The sequence below is a fragment of the Bos mutus genome, chromosome 19, assembly GCF_027580195.1.
Source record: "Bos mutus isolate GX-2022 chromosome 19, NWIPB_WYAK_1.1, whole genome shotgun sequence".
Lineage (NCBI taxonomy): Eukaryota > Metazoa > Chordata > Mammalia > Artiodactyla > Bovidae > Bos > Bos mutus.
In genome coordinates, this window is record NC_091635.1 from 46,081,126 (window position 1) to 46,103,655 (window position 22,530).

A 22,530-nucleotide genomic window follows, 5' to 3' on the forward strand; every position below is an offset into this window, starting at 1 on the left:
GCTCCTCTCCCTTTTATACCCAGAAGCCCTGTCCTCCAGACTCGAAGCCAAATAGCCGTGGAAATATCCAGTTATTCAGAGAAATAAAGGCTGGAGGAAGGACAAGGTGAAACTGCCCCTCTGCTCCCTCCTAACAGCTTTTCGTGTACTGCCTGGGGAGGCAGAATCAGGGAGTGAATGGATCATCAGGCTAGAGACTTTGGTAGCTCCTTTAATCTCCTGTGCTTCAGTCCTCACACACAATCTGAGGAGTAAGAGCACCTCCTTCAACACGTCACTGGGAGGTGCTTCCAACTCCACCTGGCACAGAGTAAGTGCTCAGCAAATGATTAGCTCTAGTCATGTATCTAGGTTAGAATTAGGTTAGAACGGATGTTTTCCAATTGTGGTGTTGGAGAAGACTCTTGAGAGTCCCTTGGACAGCAAGGAGATTGGACTAGTCAATCCTAAAGGAAATCAACTCATTGGAAGGACTGATGCTGAAATTGACGCTCCAATACTTCAGCCATCTGATGCGAAGAGCTGACTTGTTAGAAAAGACCCTGATGCTGGGAAAGATTGAAGGTAGGAGGACAAAGGGATGGGAGAGGATGAGATGGTTAGATGGCATCATCAACTCAATGGACATGAATTTGAGCAAACTCTAGGAGATGGTGAAGGACAGGCAAGCTGATATGCTACAGTCCATGGGATCGCAAGAGTCATACATGACTCAGTGACTGAACAACAGCAACATATTCAAGTAGTTTAATTTAGTGGAATCCACATGCGAGACTTCCCTTCCTACTCTACCTCCTCTGCTCCCACTGAGGACAGACGCTGCATGAACTCCTTGGAGACAGAAGCAAGGCAGCATAAGCATTGGGCATCTCCTGGGGAGGCTCCAGGGAAGTGAGGAGATACTAAGAGTCAGGACAGATACTCAGGATCCCTAATTTTATGACCTGCCTTATGCCATGTGGTCGGGGATGTCATAGCCCTATTCCGCCAACCTTAGTTCCTGCCATCTCTATCCCAGGTTTGCCCAGTCTCAGGACCAGGGAGAACCATGTCTGAAAGATTAACACCCCCATCTTGGGATACCAGGAGGTCTGAAAAGAGTCTGTGGTTACCTTGACTACAGCTGCATGGATCCCTACCAACCTGCCCTCTTCCCCTCCCACCCAGTTATTACAGCAGTTATTACATCAATTCTATCCTCTGGAAACTGGTAATTAAAGGACAAGAGTAAGCATTTATCCTGCCTTCAGAGGAAGAACTCTGGTTGATCCCCAGCTGATGAGGGAAAGCTCTTCTTTACAAAAGAATGTCAGCCAATAAATGTAGAAAGAATTGAGAAATCACAATTTTGCAAACTCTACTGAAGCTGTTAATTCAGGTTCAAACATGAGGGTAAATACAATATTAACAGGGTATCAGAGTATGATCCCACGGATGATGGCAGATGATTTGATGATGGGAAGAGATGCAAGGGAGAGACCCAGCAGTTGCTGCCTTAGCCAAGGGACCCAAACCAGCATCTCTAAGAATGGGACCATCACAGAGTAAGCTCCTCCTTCTATGATGCAGTACAAAGTACACAGCTTCATCCATGGAGTTCTCCACCAAAAACATTAACCTTGAACCTCATCAACTCTTTAAACCCAACTCTGAGTTTATAAGAAATACAGAGAAGGGAGGAGTAGGTTAAGTGAAACCACAAGGAACTAATCAGATAGAGTCATAATACAAGATTACTGTATGGGACTGCTTTGTTTGGATTTGTTTTCTTCCAAAAGTCAATACTAGAGGAAGTGTGAATAGGAGTGTTATTCATAATCGCCAAAAAAAAAAAAAAAAAAAAGAAATGGAAACAGCTCAAAGGATGAAAAGATAAATAAAATGTGACATATCCATATAATGAAACATTTTGGGGAATAAAAGGAAATGAAGTACTGATACAGGCTACAACATGGATGCACCCTGAAAACATTATGCTATACAAAAGAAGTCTGTCACAACATAAACGTGATATAGTATGTGATTGCATTAGTATGAAATATCCCGAATGGACAAATCTGTAGAGACAGAGAGCAGAGAAGTGAGGAACTAGACTGATAGAGTTTGGAGGGAGGGGAGGTAACAGCTAATGGATCCAGTTTCTTTCAGGGGTAATGAAAATGTTCTAAAATTCACTATTCTGTGAATGCACTAAATCTACTGAATTTTATACCTTATATGGGTTAATTCTATGAAATAAGAATTGCATCTCAATAAAACTGTTAAAAAAAACGGTGTATATGTATGTTATGTTATATTGGGAGGAGCACTGATTAAAGAAACAGAATAATAATATGCAGTGCCTGAATCTTGATTGCCTTTTCAGTGGAGCCTGAATTTTTAAAGTTAACAAGCTGTACGAATGTTTGGGGGACAACTGAGGAAATCTGAATAAGAATGAAAGGCAGCCTGGTAGCACCAGAGCACATAGAAGGGGCACTGGGGAGAGGCAGAAAGTCAGCCCAGCGGGGACTGGGTCCTTGTGTGGAGACATCCAAGCAGATTAGCAGTCTGGAGGAATATGAAAATAGTCTCCATTCAACAGAATAGAGCAAATAAATAAGATCACGGGAGGCAGATTTCCTCCCTGCAGGAAAAAATGAAAGATCACTATGGAAAGGGCAAAAACTTAGAATGAATTCATGGTGTTAGATTAAAACTGGAAGCATCTATGTGAACTGGTAGTTCAATATAGATGCAAATATGCATGTAAATTTCCTAGTTTTGTCCACTGGGAGGGTCCAGAGCAGTGACAATCCAGTAGTAATGAGCATACCCAGCACCCAGATCTTGGTTCTGAATACCATTTCCCACTAAAAGATATCAGGATTCACTGGAAAAGTAGCTAGTTACAGGACTGAGGGAGGAAAAATAAATGAGCCTTCTTGTTGGACCAGAAATTTTAAACATGTACAAGGGATCCAGGGAAATGTCAAAAAGGAAACAGATATCAGCTTGAAAGGGTTTCCAAATATGGGCGATTTTGAGTTTCGAAATAATGATATTAACAGATGAGAACCCATTGAATAAAACAGAAATTGGGGCCTCTACTGAAATAAAATAAATGAATAAGAAAGGGAAATGAAAAAGCCCTTCTATATTTTAGAAAGCCAACTAATAAATGTAGATGGAAAGATGGAATTAGAAAATCACCATTTGGCAAGCATCATTGTAATAATTCAGGCAAGAAAAATCGATGGATGATAAAACCAGAGGGTGAAAGAGGGAGGAGAAATGGGGTTTTACATAGTCTCAGAGCCTCTCCCTGGAAGACACCACGTTAATCAAGTGATAAAAGTTAACACCGTAAGTATTGGGACAAATAAGTTATCATGTGCCTCCAGATAGAACGCAGTGAGAATTCTGCTCCCATCCTGTGAAATTTGGTGATCTTCCCTCGTAGCTTAGTGGGTAAAGAATCTGCCTGAAAGGCAGGAGTCCCAGGTTCAATTCCTGGGTCGGGAAGATCCCTTGGAGAAGGAAATGGGAACCCACTCTAGTATTCTTGCCTGGAGAATTCCATGGACAGAGGAGCCTGGCAGGCTACAGTCCATGGGGTCGCAAGAGTCGGACACGACTGAGCGACTAAACCACCCACCTGTGAAATCCAGCCCCAAACTCATTACCTGGATTTAATCAAGAGGGAACATCAGACAAACCCAAACTGAAAATCATTTGGCAAAATGACTAGCCTTGAATTATTTTTTTTTTAAAGTCAAGGTCATGAAGGTCAGGAAGAAACTGAGAAGTAGTTCCAGAATAAAGGAGACTCAGAAGATTTGACAACCGAGAGCCTCCCAGGAGGGGTCCTTTGGCCAAAGAGGACATCTCTGGGACCACGGGAGAAAGGATACACAGGAATCCTTTGCATTAGTCTCATATACATATATACATTTTAAGTTGTCTCGAAGGGCAAAAAAGAAAAAAAAATTACACATATAATCTCCTCTTGGAAGATTTTTAGAGCCTACCCTGTGTTGCCTTGTGTAAACTTTGGTTGTTTTCATGGAATCTGTTCACTGCTCCCCTCCAGGCTATGAGCTCCTTGACCTTCTGAACCAGGTCTTGTGTGTGCGCGTGCGTTAGTCGCTCAGTTGTGTCCAACTCTCTGTGACCCCAGGAACTGCAGCCCGCCAGGCTCCTCTGTCCATGGGATTTTCCAGACAAGAATGCTGGAGTGGGGTGCCATTTCCTTCTCCAGAACCAAGCCTTATGCATTTCCATTTCTTTAGAGCTTAGCCCAGGGCATAGGAAGCACTCAGTTGATGTTGGTTGAACCAGTGCCCTGGGTAACTCATAACCCGTGAGACTGGCGAGTGTATATCTGGACATAATGCAGATGTGCATGTACAGTAGCTCAGTCATGTCCAACTCTTCGTGACCCTATGGACTGCAGCCCTCCAGACTCCTCTGTCCATGGAATTTTCCAGGCAAGAATACTGGAGTGGGTTGCCACTTCCTACTGCACGGGAATCTCTGGAACCCAGGGATCAAACCCAAGTCTTGTGTCTACTGCCTTGGCAGGTGGATTCTTTATCACTGCACCACCTGGGAAACCCCCCTGGGCATCCTGACTGTTGGCAAATTCCTCCAGATATGAAGCTGGAATATACCTCTCTGCAAACCCAGAGCATGTCTTCCCTACAGCAATGAGCCATGTTTTGTGGAACAGTGTTCTGCTTCCCAGGGGCACATTGCCTGGGACCACAGACTCTAAGGAGCCGCCTTCTTGCCTCATTGCTTCGCAGGAGAACAACGGCCCCTGTTTGTTTAATCCCAGTCCATTGTGGCAGCCTTGACTGCACAGAGCTCACTTGTGATTCATGTGAATGTCACTTGAGCTCCCAGAGGTTTGCAGCCATAATTCAACATTTGTTAATAGCCACTTAGAATGTCCCTGAAATAGCTAACAGGCCCAGGGGATAAAAGGTGTTCTGCTAAGAAATCATTCTAGGAAGACAGAAGCAGCCTTGGCCCCAACTTTAGAAGACACTGTTATTTCCAGTTCATGGAGATCCTTCTCTCTTATTGGCCACCTTCTCACACTCTTGGAGGGGTGGACATCTCTCAGGGCCATCAAGGAGAAAGCAGGACCTAAAATTCCCTACACCATCATGGTGGACATGCTAAAAGATCTAACCGATACAGCTCCCGCTCCAGAGAAAGGTCCCTCTATCACCATAGCCAACGGAGGAGGAGAATACAAAAGAGAACCCAGTCCAGATAATCTCAGGAGAAAGCCCCCAGCTCAAAAAACAGAAATGAGGGAATAGAAAAATGTTATACTGAATCAGAAGCTGAAAATGTGGTGGATAGATGGAGATGTAAAGACGGAGGGGGGTGAGACCCAACTCACAGTTGGGCTCTATCATGCTGCATAGTTGATAAGTTACTTAATTCTCCCCAAATTGGATTGAATATCTTACCCAGGATCATCTAACTGATACAATAGGTCCCCTACATACGAACGAGTTCTGTTCCAAGAGCACGTTTGTATGTCGAACTTGTTTGTAAGTCCAACAAAATTAGCCCAGGCACCCAACTAACCCTGGAGGAGGGCATGGCAACCCATTCCAGTATTTTTGCCTGGAGAATCCCCAAGGACAGAGGAGCCTGGAGGGCACAGTCTGTGGGGTCACAAAGAGTTGGATGCAACTGAGCAATGAAGCACAGTTCACCCAACTAACCCAGTTGTCTACTGTACTGTAATAAGTTTATAATATGTTCACATCTTTGAAAGCTCAAAACTCAAAATTTCTTATATAAAAACTTACTGTCTATGATTATAAAATTTTAATCAAGGCCATCTCACTCCACAGCCCCGGCTCTCAACCCCCGTGCTATACTACCGCCTGGAACTCTGTTCAGAGTGCAGGTGGACTGAACCTTCAAATTCAAGTCACGGATTTGGAGGCGGAAGCTCTCAATGCCAAGCTCTCGCCACCTGGTTCCTTCAACATATCTGTTTCCCATAAAGTTAGCATTTTGCCAGCTGTTGTTGTTGTTCAGTCCCAAGTCAGGCCTGACTCTTTGCAACCCCATGGACCGCAGCCTGCCAGGGCTCCCTGTCCCTCACCATCTCCCGGAGTTTGCCCAAGTTCATGCCCATTGAGTCAGTGATGCCATCCAATCTTTTCAAATGCCAGAGTCAGATTTAAAATGGGGAAGTGGAGGCAGAAAGAGCCAGCAAGGCAGAATCCCATGCACATCTGAAAATTGATGCTCATGTCCTAATGTCAGACCCCAGAGCCCTCCAGTTAGCAATGTGAGAGGGACAGCAAGTGTCAGCCTGGCAAGAAAAGACTTCTCCACCTTCTCCACTTTCCTAAAGAGGGTGATGTGGAATTACTAGGCCTGTCCACCTGTACATTCCTGAGCCGACAGACCAGGGAGGCAAAAATAAACGATCTGATACAGATTTGCAGAGCTGGGAGGTCGAGGGGACCACAGACGTGTGTCCAGCTCTTAGGGGTGCCATGCTTGTGACAGGCAGAAATCACAGCAGCAGGATCCAAAGCCCACTTTCCCCGAAAAGGGAAAACTGATTTCACAGGGCTGATGCTCGGTGACCCGGCTGTGCAACTGGTGAAACCAGCTGCACCAAGATGCATGACATTAGCCCAGAATCCACCTGCATGGTCATCAACCAGAAAGGTCTAGGGGGAGTCCCCTCTCAGAACCAGTCATTTGACTGCATCCGTGCTCCTCTTCCTCCTCTCAGCCTGGAACTGGAGCTGCAAGGTCTTGTTCCAGAAAGTTGGAATATCCTCTTGCACCACAAAACCGTCCTCTGGTGCAAATTATTATACGTAGGATGGATACACAAGGTCCTACAGTGTAGCACAAGAAACCATATTCAAAATGATACAAAGTGGGGCTCTGTAACAACCTAGAGGGGTGGGAAAGGGTGGGACGTTCAAGAGGGAGGGGACATATGTACACCTACGGCTGATTCATGCTGATGTATGGCAGAGATCAAACCAGTGTCGTAAAGCAATTATCCTTCAATGTAAAACAAACTTAATGGAGAAGGAAGTGGCAATGCGCTCCAGTATTCTTGCCTGAAATCTTTCATGAACAGAGGAGCCTGGTGGGCCACATCCATGGGATCGCAGAGAGTCAGACACGGCTGAGTGACTGAGCACAGTATGACTCTATACATGCACTTATGTCATTGTACACACGCTACAGGGGTCTGGGACTTGATGGGCTCCCTAGGTAAAAATTTTTCCTAAAGGTGACAGCTGGCTTTTTCATCTATGTATCTTCAGCATCTAGCTCAGTGCCTAGCACATAACAGGCATTCAATTTTTTTTTAATGAAAATAAATAAGTAAACAAAATTTTAAAATCCTATGATAAGCCATAATGGAGAAAACATGAAAAAGAATGTATGTGTATTTATGTGTGTGTGTATATATATATATATATGAAAAGTAAATCACTGTGCTGTAGGGCAGAAATTAGCACAACATTGTAAATCAACTATACTTCAATAAAATTAAAAAAAAAAAAACCTCATTTGCCTCCAGTCATAGAGAGCTGTGCTGCCTTTGCCTCTTCTCTCAGTTTACCTGCACAAGGGTGAGGGATGCAGGTAAGAGATGGGGCTGCATGGAAAGCTGCACCCCACTCTCCTGCTCTCATTCAACCCTGGGAGCTGCCCAGGCTCCTGGTTCCCTGAGCAAGATACAAGAGTCACGGAGAAAACTTCAGCCTAAACTTCAAGTCTTTTGAGCTGAAGACTCACAAATGAATAGCCTGACTTCACTCAGCCCAGCACAAACAAGCTCGATGTCCTCACAGAGAACCCCCAACGGGAATCAGAAGGCAGGAACTCTGATCCTCAAAGGTGCCACTCTCTTGTTGAGTGACCCTGCATCTGTCACTCAGGTTTTCTGAGCCTCAAGTGTTCAACACTGAAACAGATGCACTGTTACCTTTTCTGCTTTCAGAGTTACTGTGAGGACCAAATAGCATCTTAGGAAGCCTGGAGGACCTAGAGCCAGAGTACCTGGTTCCAATACCACTTCCACCAATTCTTAGCTAAGTGACTTCAGGCTTGTCATTTAACTTTTCTCAGCCTCAATTTTTTTTCCCTACCAAAAAAACAGAGTTGCGAATAGAGACTGGATCCCAGGTAAAGGACAGGATTTGAGATGTAGCATTGCACTCAGAAAACTTTAGCAATTATTAACGGGTTTTGTAAACTACATAGTTTTGATCAAATGGAAGGAATTCTATTTTTGACATATTCTGGGTGTCTCTCGTAGCTTAGAGCAGGATCTGGGTGCCTGGCTTGTTCACAGCCTCATCATCCCCATACTCATGGAATTCACAAATGTCAATACGGATTTCCCCCCCAAAATCCTTGGCTCTCAGATCTCCTGTTAATAAGTTTTATCTCCACCTCATCTTAGTAATAATAAAAATAACAGCAGCAACAAAATACTGACACTCTACATCTGGCCAGAAGCTCAAAGCTTTGCTTCTATTATTTCATTCACGCAGCACACCATCCTATATAGTAAGTACCAGTATAATCATTATTTAATACGTGAGGAAACAGAGAAGTAATTTGCACAAGATCATTACTAAGATTCATTTTTTAAAGTCAGAGAACAGTTCACTTCTGACACCAAGCAGGTGGGGTTTCCCCTCATACCAAGCCATTCTGACCCTAACTACCCAGAGTTAGGGCAAACCCCAAAGATTAAAGGTTCAGACCCATAAGACAGTCCCCAGTTCAGATGCCAGTCTCCAAGACACCTGTACTTCATACCAGCTGACTATAAATCGGGTTCCCATGACCCACTCCTCAGGTTTGATAATTTGCTAGAATGGCCCCCAGTACTCAGGAAAAGTTCTCTTAGTCTCGCTGGTTTATTTTAGAGAACACAACTCCAGAACAGACAGACAGACAGAAGAGAACCTTAGGACAGGGAACAGCATACAGGGAACTGAGCTTCTGCCCTTTCCCTGGGTATGCCGACCCCCACAGCACCTCCACGTGTTCACTAGCCCAGAAGTTCTCTGAACCCCTTCATTCAGAGGTTCTTATGGAGCGGTCCCATTACATAGGCGGGATTGATTAAATCATGGGCCACTGGTGATTAGCTCAATTTCCAACCTTCTAATCACATGACTGATGGAAACCAGACCCCATCCTGAAGCCATCCAGGCGGCCAGCAAGATTTACTTCTTTAGCATAAACTCAGGTCTGGTTGAAACAGCGTTATTAGGAATAACAAAAGATGCTCTTGGGACTTCTCTAGCAGTCCGGTGGTTAAGGCTTCATCCTCTAATATAGAGGGTGAGGGTTGAATCCCTGGTCAAAGAGCTAAAATTACATGAGCCTCTAGGCCGAAAAACCAAAACATAAACCAGAAGCAATATTGTAACAAATTCAATAAAGGCTTTAAAATAATTTTTTAAAAATACTCCTCTCACCCAACCCTTCCAGATATTCCAAAGGTTTTCAATCTCTTGTACCAGGAACCGGCAAATGAAGACCAAATATGCCTTTCTTATAAATCAAAAAATCATAGCTATGCAAGCCTGGAGCCCACACTTATCAGGCACTGAAATCCACAGTTGGCTAAAATATCTCATTCTATAATTACCTCTGGTGCCAGTACCCCTACATCCTCCCCACACTTCCCATAACACCCTGGTACTCCCAGGCAGGGCATTCTCCCAGCCAGGTTAGCCTTCCCAGCCTCTATAACTGGGGCTATCGCTAACCCCACCCATTATAGAGGTAACCTTTTAAAATAATTTTCGTTACTTATTTATTTTTTTCTTTTTGGCTGTGCTGTGTCTTCATTGCTGTGTGCTTTTCTCTAGTTTCAGCAAGCAGGGAAGGCTTCCCAGTGTGGTGGCCTCTCTTGTCGTGGGGCACAGGCTCTAGGGCTCACAGGCCTCAGTAATGGCAGCACACGAGCTCAGTAGTTGCGGCTCCCGGGCTCTAGAGCACAGGCTGAATAGTTATGGTGCACGGGCTCAGTTGTTTCTTGGCATGTGGGAATCTTCCCAGACTAGGGATGGAACCCATGTCTCCTGCCTTGGCAGGTAGATTCTTTACCACTGAGCCTCCAGGGAAGCCCTAGAGTAACCTTTAACTCAAGTACCTCTTTGTCTCTCCTGCCCCCACCGGAAACCAGGCCAGGCTCAAACACATCCAAGATCTGCTTTCTGAGACTGGCACTAGTGGTCAGAATTTACGATGAATTGTCCTGGGAACTACTTGTCCAGAAGCCGCACAGACTCCCTTGGGGAGGCCAGATAATTTACCAGCCACTCCAAGCCCTGGTGACCACCACCCACACACATCCTCCTCTCTCTCTGGATGAACGGAGCCTCTTCTGTCTCCAAGGATTTTCTGGCAGCAGCATCCTTATTCCTCACTCTTGAAACTCTCAGCCTCAAAGCTACACGGTATTGGGTGTAGCAAGCTACATGGGCTGGCTTGCCTCTATTATCGATTCCTCTCAAAGCCATCTGTCAGTGGCCCTCACCTCTGACCCCAAATATCTGTTCCAAAAGAAAATAAATCAAAGATGCTCAGAGCTGAAAGCAACTGTAGAGGTCATTACATCCAACTCTTTACTTGACATTGATCCACCTCTACGGCGTCGCCAGTAAGCGACTGTGTAGCCTCAGCTAGAATGACACAGCACGGGTGGTCCCCAGATGGCCCCTTCCAAGCAGCTGATACCACCTCTGTGAACAACTTCCCACCCATGGGCACCAGCACTGCCCTCTGGCCTCTCGAAGAGAAAACCTCATCTCTTTTCCCTAGGAGGACCTTCTGAGTGCATGAAGATAGCAACCCCCTGGCCTTGGGTCACCTGCTTCCCTTTTCAGTCTAAACAGTTCTCAGTTCTTCCCTGCATTCCTCATCACTCACGGTTTCTGTGACATATGAGGAGTGTCACCCCTGGTCAGCCGTACATTTCTCACTGCCTCCTACTTTATGGATGAGCCCGAGCCACTGCCAACATCAAAGGCAGCCGCCTCCTCCCTGTGGCCTGAAGCCAGACTGAGGCCCATCCAGTGAAGGCTGGGAGGAGGGTAAGAAAGGGACACTCTCAGAGACAGCGGAACTGGGAAAGGACGAGAAGGCGGGTGTTGGTAAAGGTGAGAGCTAGGGTATGAGCAGCCTGAGCTGGGGGCGGTGGCAGGTGGGGACCAGGGGTATGCAGGAGCTGCGAGAATAGGAAGAGCTCAGTCCTTAGGGCACAGGCCTTCCCTGGTGGCTCAGAGGATAAAGCATCTGCCTGCAATGCAGGAGACCCGGGTTCGATCCCTGGGTTGGGAAGATCCCCTGGAGAAGGAAATGGCAACCCACTCCAGTATTCTTGCCTGGAGAATCCCATGGACAGAGGAGCCTGGCAGGCTATAGTTCACGGGGTCGCAAGAGTCATACACGACTGAGCGACTTCACTTTAGGGCACAGGCAACTTTGGGAAGGGCTTTCCTTGGACAAAAAGTTCCAAAGAGGAATACACAGCTGAGCCTAGAATAATGAATCCCAATCAGAGAGATGCTCATCTGTGTTATGAAAAGTCTCCCTTGGAAATTGTTACAGACCCCAGAGGAGGACACATCTAGAAAGACTGAGGCTTATAAGACTTTTGAAATCGGTATTTCCTTCGCTCCAAGCCAGATACAGGTTCACGTGCCTAAGTGATTCTCCATTTTGTCAAATAGATGGAGAAGCAAAAACGAATCAATACATAGGTTGGGCTCCCTAGCAGAGCCTGAGACAGGGTTCCTCATCCAGGTAATTTATTGAAGTGAAAGTGAAGTGAAGTCGCTCAGTCGTGTCCGACTTTGCGACCCCATGAACTGTAGCCTACCAGGCTCCTTGGTCCATGAATTTTCCAGGCAAGAGTACTGGAGTGGGTTGCCCTTTCCTTCTCCAGGGGATCTTCCCAACGCAGGGATCAAACCCGGGTCTCCCGCATTGCAGGCAGACGCTTTACCATCTGAGCCACCAGGGAAGACAATTTATTGAAGGAATGATGAACTCAGGAAAAGCCTAGAAGGGAGGGAGGCACACAAGATAGGGAAGGAAGAAGACGTAAGCAAAGTGGTGTTTTGGGGAGACGCGGAGCTCAACCTGACCCCATGGAAAGCTCGGGAGTGTGAAAAACGGCACCCTAATTTCTGGGGTCTTGAGACGCCTGGCATTTTGAGCACCTGGGTCAGTCAGTTGCTGGCCCCTGGCTGCCCCCAGGCGGTGGGGAGGTGTATAACTTCTCAGCTATCTCCTAGACAGGCACTGCCAGCTGTCTAAGGACCAAGGGCGTCCTTCTGATCTCAGGCCAGATAGGAGCCATAGGAGCTGTAGCCCCAGCAGCAGGATAGAGGGTCTGGATGGAACTACAGCATCTTTCACAAATGCCCTTGCTAACTTGAACACAGACCCCTGCTCACAACTCTAGGACCAGTGTGATTTAGACTTTTGGGCAAAATGATCAACTGCAACCACACACAAGGCTCATGGACAGTTTTGACTGTAGGGTTCGGTGCCTCCCTGTTTCTGCTACACCCACACAAGGTATCAGGGTATTTTTCCTTCCATTGTACAGCTCTATCTATATAACACAAACAACTAAATAGATAAGCATATCTGGTTACTAAACAACATCCATTCCTTGCCTCCAAACATAAAATTGTAGTTTCAACGAACAAATGTGAGATCAGAAAATAAACTTTGATTGTGGTCTACTACATTAGAGTTCTACAAATTGGCACGTCCTTGGGAAACACCTAGTTTAGCCTGCTCATCTTACAAGGAAAGAAACTGAGGCCCAGAGAAGCTAATTACCTTTCCCAAGGTTGGGTCACTCCATCAACAGAAGTCAATAAATGCAGGCAAATACGTTCCTTCTGTGCTTCATGCTTTATTTCTCCTGAATACAAATTTCCATGGCCAGTGAGGTAATCGATAGGGAATGGACCTGAGTCATGAGAAAATAAGTGCTGGGAGATGGAGACATGCGTTCACAACCAAAGGATGACCCTCTGCAGAATGTTCTCCTCAAATAAAGCCCATTCTGATAAATAGGCTTCTATCACAGGCTTCCAGTAACCACTAAGCCCCATCTGTATGAAATGGCTTGAAGTCCATTGCAGGGGAGAACTATGATACATGGAATTTCAAATTTGCAGAGGTGATGAAGGCCATTAGTTTCAGGTTACAATAGATCATGGGTCAAACAGCCCTGCTGGTCAAGTTTGATATGGCAACCTTGCTCCATCAAACACAAACACTCCGACAAAAAAAGAGGCAGCACACAGCACACTTTCAGATATCTCTAGACCCAGGTGACATATTTTTGTTCTGCTGGAGAAAATGGGATTACTTGGTTCTTTGAAATATGAACTGCTCTATGGAAACAATGCCTCTGACAAGTTTGGTGCTAAAAGCTACCAATTCAAAAAAAATAAAAAATAAAAAAGCTACCAATTCAGTTGTGGGGGACTTTTTACATGGCATCCCATTCCAGCTCTTACTCTAGAAATTGGTAGCAAACTAGGTTTCAGAAACTTTATAGAAAATTGTCTAGCGTTCATCTCATCGTTAAGGGAAAGACTTGCTGTAGAAAGGAAAAGGGAGCCACTGGAGCAAGGCGGAAAGACTCCATTTCCAATTCAGTAAGCTCTCGGGTAGCCTTCTTCCATCAGCAGTTCTGGAGGTCTAAGAGCTCCCAGGGACAAAAGTGGAAACACAGAGCAACTCGGTACCAGCCCAGTGGCCTGATGAGGCCTTAGCCTCTCTTGGCAAGCAGATGGTTTGGGTTATTGTAACACTCACTCCTAGTTAGTATTCCAGCCCTTCATCACATCAGAGTGAAGTCAACACACCCCTGAAAGCTTTACTGCCAGAAAGACACGACCTAACACTGCAAACTAGAAGATCCCCACCAGAGGCTGGCACCATGGAAAACCACCCACTCAGCTGGGCAGAGGTTGCCTCTGCAAGAGCATGGTAAATATGCACAAGACTTCCAAGCAACTTCAGGAATAAGAGCTATCATTTACTCTGGATTCAATGCAATGTATATGCGTGCGTGCTAAGTCTCTGCAGTCGTGTGCGACCGTATGGACTGTAGCCCTCCAGGCTCTTCTGTCCATGGGATTCTCCAGGAAAGAATACTGGAGTGGGTTGTCATACTCTCCTCCAGGGGATCTTCCCGACCCAGGGATCAAACCTATGTCTCTAACATCTCCCGCATTGGCAGGCGGCTTCTTTACCACCAGCACCACCTAGGAAGCCCAATGCAATGCATACTGTTTTGATTTACAGCCTAGAAACTTCCCAGGTTAGAGTAAGTCAGGGTCTATATATCATGCTGAGGCAGGCAGAGATGACCAGGCAAGGAGAACCTCGTGGTCTTCACAGTCCATGGTCCTCATGGTCATGAGGAGTTGGGTCTCATCCAGGAACGAGATTAAGCCTCAGTCAGAAGATCCAATTGGGGTTCAATAAACACATCTCTGGTTCAGTCCAGCAAACATACAACACACAGGACCAAGATGGCTTCAGGTAAATGCACAGCTGGGCTGTCAATCAAGGGCCATCAGAAAAGAGTAACTTGGACTAACCCTGGTGGCTCAGTGGTGAAGAATCTGCCTGCCAATGCAGGAGACACAGATTCGAACTCTGACCCAGGAAGATTCCACATATTCCAGAGCAACTAAGCCCGTGTGCTACAGCTACTGAAAACCACGTGCCTAGAGCCACTCGCCACAAATAGAGAGTGGCCCTGCTCGCCGCAACTACAGGAAAGCCCACGCGGCAACAAGAACCCAGTACAGCCAAAAAGAATAAACAAATAAAGTTATTTTTTAAAAAAGAGCAACTCCTGTTCAATTGTGAACCTAAAACCCAAGGAAGCAGAGTTAAGAGAGGCTGGTACCTCTTTCTCTCACAAATTATCCCTGGATGCTCCTGGCAGATAAGACAAAATATATCCCACCAAAGGGGTATTGCTCAGACCCATGGAGACCCATCTGTAGATTTTATTTTTACACTAAATGGACCTTTGAAGGAATTTCTAACCCTCTGGATACTACCCAGGGGACCCAGGGAGAAGAAGGCAAGCAGACACGGGCTGAGTGTATACTGCATGCCAGACCAGGCATTAGATGTACAGATGTGTGAACCCAGGCATGACCAAATGGAGTTACTCCCCAGACACCAAAATAATACATGCAATTATATCTAAGATGCTATTATGGGCAAAGTTGTCTTCTTTATTCCTTCCCACACTTCCCAAGTTTTCTCCAGTGAGCATGGATTGTTTCTATAATCAGAAAGTGTATTATTAAAATAATAACAATAAGAGACAAGTCATCTCAATACAGGGGGAATCCTGGGTACCTACACTGTAAAGGGAAGCCAAAAATGCAATTGTTCAGTTGATATCAGAGTCACCTTACATTTGAAAAGCTGCAAACCCGCTTCATACACTCTGATGACACATTGGAAGAGCTTTCGATGTGATAAGCAGTTCTAAGTCCTGAAAATATAAAATTAGGGGAAAAAAATCATGTCTTACAGGAAGGAGAGACTGAAATGGACAATGTATAAAAATTATCAGTGGTTAAAGAATGCAAGTATTAAATTAAATCTTCTCCAAGGTCCCTTTCAGCCTAAACACTTCATGATTCTAATGCAAGGGAAAGCATGCATAATGACTGTTCTATCAGAGGAGTACGCCAAAGGCTGTCTAGAAGACAGGGGAGGAAGAGATTAATTTAGATTATGATATGGGGAAAGGGGTTGGCAGTGGTTTCCTAGAGAAGGCCACAGAGATATTAGGGCTGGGTTTTAAAGGATGCGTAGGATTTAAATAAATAGACATAGAGATGAGAGATGTAAAGAAGACAGGCCCATGAGCAAAGGATGTGGGATCAATTCAGGAAACAGCAAGGAACTAAAAAAAAAACAGCTTTCCTGGGTATTTACTGTGGGCAGGCCCTGTTTTCAGCATGACAGATGCAGAGAAAGTGTTTGATGAGACAAGATTCCTGCTCTCAACAAGCCCCCCGATCCAGAGGGGTAAGAAATGGGCCATAAGCTCTCTGATGGCAAAGATCTGGTCTAGCACCATCCCTGCTACATGGGAGGTGCTCTGTTTGATTAACAAAGGAATGGATGTGCTAGGCACTCACAGGACATGCTGGATAAAAGATGCCTGCCTGGTACCCAGGCCACTCGACTCCTATCAGGGGTAAGGGGGGCAGCACAAGCTTCCTGGGCTAAGGTTAGTGGCATGAGCTAGACATGGAAGCCAAGCTGGTGGGTAAGGAGGGGGTGTTCAGGTAGAAGAACTGATATGGACATACTGTGAAAAGGGAATGCTTGACACATTTTGAGAGTGAAGAACCCCACAAACACAGCCGTTGCCCATGATCTAAAGCTGTTAGTGAGTCACAGTGAGGAAGAGTGGGCAGGGCCCTGGCCTGGAGTCATGGGAGCCAGCATCCAACCAAAGCTCAGGCAAAACTCCTATGGGATGCTAAACAAAGCAAGGGCCCTGCTCTCGTACCAAGCACCTGCCCCACACTAGCTCTCGGCATCCTTGACCTCCCTAGATCAGTACAACGACTCTGAGTGGCAGGCATTATTGTTTTTAATTAGAGATGGAGAGAATATAGTTAAGAAATTTGCCTTACACAAATTACAGATTATACAGGGAAGAGGGGGTATGGTTGGAATTCCAACTCAGATCTCTCCCCAAAGCCCCCATTCTTCACACACCTGCTCCTCTTGTGATAAGGAGTAATAAGATTAGCTATGGACCCACCGACCTGGGGCAAGAATTCCAAATATATGAGCTTGCTAAACCCTCCCCAAGCCATCTCGCTAAGGCCATGTGACGTGGATGACTAAGAATTATAGAATTGCCTCTAACAAGATCCCATTGTGGAGGGACCTTTCTTTCAGTACAAAAAGAAAGAAATGCCTAAGAAATGTCAGGTTTAAAGTACACGCACACACACACACACACACTATGGAATCAGGTTAAAAATGCAAACTGGGCATCATTTGCATTCCTGAACTTGGAGGCGGATGAACCCCAATGTGATAAGCAGAAAAAAGACGTGAAACTGTCACGTGCTAGTTACAAGCAGTGGGATTGCCACCTGTCAGCAACAGTTAGCTGCTGAATCCAGCTGTGACCTCCACTCTAAGAAACCCCATCCCTGCGATGCTAGGCATTCCCCCAGGGCTCCATACAGAGAAAGTAGCAACCTCCTCGCTACCGTGACAGCATTACTCATCAACTGACTCTTCTGGTGGGCTGTAAACAGGGCAAGCAGCCTGGACAATAAACACCTTCCTACTTATCTTGATAATAACCCTGCCTTACATCTGCATCGTTGTCACAACACGCAAAAGGACTTTCATATATACCGTCTCACATGACTCGTTCTCCCCTGTGAGTTACAAAGTCACGGGTTACAATCAGATGTTCCATGAGCAAGTCAGTGCCGAGAAGGGCACAGAACCCAACCCAGGGAATAAGCTTAAGACATGATGGAGGTGGGACTCAAACTTAAGTCTTCCTACTTCTAATCTTAACTTCAACTCATCCAGTCACGACCAAACACTCCCACGGCGAGCCCTCTCACCCTTTCCTTCCATACTAGGTCAGCTGGGCAGGCTCTGCCAAGTAGATACTGTTGAATCAAAATGCTCCTCTTCTTTCCCAGGAAGGAAAAGTATGTACCCATCTGAAGTCAGATGGTCCTGCTGCTGCTAAGTCGCTTCAGTCGTGTCTGACTCTGTGCGACCCCATAGACGGCAGCCCACCAGGCTCCCCCGTCCTTTGGATTCTCCAGGCAAGAACACTGGAGTGGGTTGCTATTTCCTTCTCCAATGCATGAAAGTGAAAAGTGAAAGTGAAGTCTCTCAATAGTGTCCGACCCTTAGCGACCCCATGGACTGCAGCCTACCAGGCTCCTCTGTCCATGGGAGTTTCCAGGCAAGAGTACTGGAGTGGGGTGCCATTGCCTTCTCCACAGATGGTCCTAGGTGAGGGCTAAGAATGTACCTGCCCAAGCATGAAGCATACCTGTTTACATGGCAATCAGAGTCCCACACACAGCTTCTGGGACTTTTAACCTCCGCTGACAGTCTTTCGCTCTGCTCGAATCATGGCTCATTCGCTAATTAAAGGGTATTATGCACTTCATTGCTCACCAGCTAAGAACTTGGAATAAGGAAGCGTCTGCAAAAGCATTAGCCCTGGAGATGGCATTAGGTGCGCTTTACAGAAAAAGAAAAACGGGAAAAATGATCCACTTGGGACAGTCCCTCCCTGACACTTTACTGGTCTACTAAGCCAGCCACAGCTCATAGAGGAGGAAGCCACCCAGCATAGGACAAACCCAGGGAGAGTCCAGCAAATGAACCAAAGGAGAGGGGTACGGAGTACAGAGAATGAATGAGAGAGAAAGATGGTGAGCTGACTTCTTCCTCAGCCACCTGTGAGGTCTCACACTCCTCTGGTGCACCCCAGGCCAAAGACAAGTACACCTGGACCCCAGGCCAAGAGGCCAGGGAGACCAGGGTGAGTGGGAAGGACTAGCCTTCACTGCAAGGTCCTGGAACAAACTTGACATCACAGCCCACCCTTGGAGCCTGGCTGCTCACTGTGACCAATGGGCGAAACAGATCAATGTCCCGCCTGGAGCAGGTGCCCTTTCAGACACTCTCCTGCCCTACTGGACACAGTCCAGCCCTGAGACCCATCCCCTTTTCCATGCAGGGGGAAGACTGAGGTCAGTCCAAGGAGGGGCACTCAACCTAGATCAGTCTTGAATCTGGTGAGGATGACAGATAATGACATGACACTTGACATTTATATCCACAGGCAGCTTCCCTATTGAAGTGAGAACCTGGCAAGGTCAAAGGCTCGGGTCAGGATTGAAGGCCTGATCTTTGGCCTCTTGGAACCCCAGGGACCCAAATGACAGGCTGAGTATGAAACAGCAGCCGGGGATCAGAGAACCTTTACTTCTAAATGGAACTTGGTCATGAGTTGAGAGGAAGTCATTAGGTGTACATGTGGTCATGTGGATACTTGAGAGAACTTGGTCCAGAGGCGGCTACCCATCGTGGTGGCTCTGGTGCCACCCTCTCTGTCTCTCTACTCTCTGCATGTTCCATGCGTGTTCAGGCAGACAGAGGAACAGCTGAGTGTGTGTCTAAGCTGCGTGGTGCAGTGGAGAAGCTGAGCGTTGCCACGGCACTAGAAAGCATGGGGTGGATACAATGATGGTTTCAGCCTCCAAGAATGAGGTTTTCCCCTCATCTCTCCCCAAGCCACCTAAGACATCATTTGTGCGTGACATGTTTTTGGATCCTGTTTGCTCCAATTTAGAAAGGCTTCCAGGATTGCTGGTCCCTGCCCCCAGCTCAGACCCGCTTCCTCTTCAGCTTCCATATACCACGGCCTGATTCTGCTGGGCTGTTTTGCACAAGGTTTCAAACAAATCACACAGAATAACTCCCCCAAGAAAGAGAGCTCTACAGGCAGTGAGAAGCAGTACCCTCTCCTTCCCCGCCCCCCAACACTCAAGCACTCTTGGCTTTTCTAGAGAAGACCAGAGACAGCCCACAGCAAGCACAGAGGCTGTGGGCAGAAATCGGTTGTAGTGTTAAAAGAAACTCACAGCAAGAGGCTGCTAAGGCAGTGGATTTGAGAGCAGGCGGGGAATGGATGTATCACGGAGCAAGGTAGGGCATGTCTTAATTAAGCAGAGGACCTCAGACGAGAGCTGACGACAGAGTCGGGTCTCTCTGCCATTTGCCACGCCAAACTTACGACTGCAATTTGGCTCAAGGTTCTGAGACTCAAAAGCTCTAAGGCAGCTTTGGAGAAGCAACCACATTGGGCTTCTGGAGGGTCCCAAGGCCCCTGATGTCCCAGGCCCCCCTGGGAGCAAGGAGCTGTCGGGCAGCAGCAATCAGACTTGTGGTGCCAAGTTCTGCCTAGCAGCCCACTAATTAGGCAGACACAGCTCTCCTCCCATCCTTTCTCTGCCCCTCCAGGAAGCCCCTGCCTGAAAGGGAGCCACCTCCCCTCCGCTTTTGCTCTTTACTCAGCTCCACACTCCTCCTCCAGGCTTTGGAATCTCACAGCTGCTCGCCCCCTCCCCACACCACTCCTCTCATATCCACGTTGTTAAGCGATCATCATCATTGTACAGATAGCAAACTGAGCCTCTGAGTTTCCAGCTGAAACTCCCAGACCAGCCAGCCTGCAATGCTTTGCCCTCACAGGCATCTCACAGACCATCCTGCCTCCATCTAAACCCTCCTCTCTGGGCCAAGCACCCTGGACATCTCTTTGCTTTTGACCTGCCAGCAGACCAGACAGAGACCCTGGGGCCCCTGGCCTCTCCTCTCCTGACATGGAGCTCAGAATCCGCACAGGAAAAGGCAGCAAAGAGACTTCCACACCTTTGCAGTATCACCTGCTCCAGCAAGCTCCCAAAGCCAGGAACCAGCCAGGCTGCCTGGGGCCCCACACCCCCTTCTCTGGCAGCTTTAAGCTCCAGCCCAACCCACAGGATGCAGTGCCTGATGCTACTTCCGAGCAGAGAGAGAAAGGGGGAAAAAAAAATGCCACCTCGTCAATGACAAGCTGTTCCAATCACACAGCTCAGACACCAAGTGCCCTGGACCATGGACAGCTCAGGCCTCCTGCCTTTGGGTGGGTGGAAGGCAGCTCAGCACATCTCGGGGAGCCATCGCCCAAGGCCAGGCCCCCCGCTCGCCCTGCACATCCGGCCAGACAACAGTGCCCATCCCAGCGGGCAGACGCCTCCTGCCAGTTCCAACAACTCTGGCCAACTCCCCTCTTGGCCTTCAACCTGAGGCACGGCTCTCCCTCCTGCTCCAAAGCACAGAGAGACCTCAAACCAAGCCAGAGGCCACCAGCGTGGCACTTCTCCAAAGACCAAGCACAGAAAGGAACTGAATGCCAAGTACTCACGGTGGTGAAGTCCTGGTGGCCACACTCCTGCCCCTTGAACTTGCAGTAGAGCATCATATCCTTCAGGTCATGGCCCACGCGGTGCAGGAACTCCAGCATGCTGAACTGCTTGGGTTTGTAGTGCTTGAAGTTGGCCTTCTGCTGCAGGGCCTCCAGCACCGTGGGGTCGGCCAGGTGCGGGTCGGGGATCTGCAGGTTGACGTCCAGCAGCGCCAGCAGTTCCCCGGCGTGGTACAGGTCATTGGTGGTGAGCCTGGAGAAACGGAAGCCGTTGAGGTTGCAGAGGGTCACGGCCGGGAAGACCAGGCTTTGGGCCACCACCTCGTCCACCTTGGTGACGTGCTGATAAGAGAGGTAGTAGGACACCCTCTCCGAGCTCTCAACCAGCAGCAGGCCCAGGGAGCCCACGAAGGCCACGGCCCAGAGCACACGCCGGACGGTCAGCGGCCCGTAGACGAAGATGTGGCGGATGCCGTGGAGGGTGGAGGTGTTGGCGAAGATCTGGATGCTAGAGGGCTGCAGGCTCCCCTCGCTGGGGCTCTCCTTGAGGTCCATGGGGACCCTGTGCAGTTCCGCAACTGGCTTCAGGTTGATCAGATTTCAGGGAAAGAGTTCCCAGTCCTCGGGTCTCTGCTTAAAGCTTGACGTTCAAGGGAGGGAAGGAAAAGCCAGCATCAGGCAGGGCAGCACCACCGGAGTTTATCCTGAAAGCCCAGCCGCACGCTGCCAGGGGTGAGTGTTTATATTAAAAAAAAAAAAAAAAAAAAACCCATTCAAACTCTAGCTCCTGATTTTTTCCAGGCGATAAGGAGGGCTGGTTTTATTTAGGGAGACACCAAGGTGATGTGGAAGAGATGTGGGTGGGAAGGGAGAGCTTAGCCAATGGAAATAAAGTCCTCCCCCCTACACACGCCACTAGAGACAAGATTAAAAGCGAGAGCGAGGGAGAAAATGCTTAAAACAAGTCGCTCAGCAGCTCGGAGCCTGTTAACCAGTGCATAATGCCCCGTGTTCAGCATCCTGGGGATGTCAGGGCGGCCACGCTGATGCACTGCAGGCGGGCGCAGCGGCCGAGCTTCAGGGGCCCCCGTCGCCGCCACCGCCGCCGCGGCTGCTCGGGTCCTCTCCTCTGCCCGTGCTGTTTTGGACTCCGGATCGCGTTTCTCGCCGCCGGCCTCCGTCCCTCCTCTCCTCTCGTCCGTCCTCCGGGCCCCCCTTTTATTGGGCAGAATTCCAAATGCCGGGCGGTCCGCGGCTCGCGCCTCCTCCTCGGAGAGTAGGCAGCGCGCGCGGCCGCGGAGAGGCGAGGACCAGGAGACTGGGAAGGAGGCTGGGGCTCCGGAAGGGGACTCGTCTGTCTCCCACCCCCGCCCCGCCACCCCCATCCCACCCTCTCAGGAAAAGCGAGGACCCAGAGGGCACCGAGAGAGCCGCCCTCCCTCGCCCCCTCCACCAGCAGGCTGTTGGGA

At 47.9% G+C, this 22,530-nt stretch overlaps 1 protein-coding gene across 1 annotated transcript in view; it reads right to left on the reverse strand.

The window, feature by feature from the left end:
- ASIC2 (acid sensing ion channel subunit 2) overlaps positions 1–21,616 on the reverse strand; it is a 1,207,926-nt gene extending 1,186,310 nt beyond the window's left edge. Inside the window, exon 1 of the mRNA XM_070390448.1 lies at positions 21,062–21,616. Coding sequence (XP_070246549.1) covers positions 21,062–21,616 — 555 coding nt within the window. The remainder of the gene's footprint in view (positions 1–21,061) is intronic.
- Between the last annotated feature and the right edge of the window lie 914 nt (positions 21,617–22,530).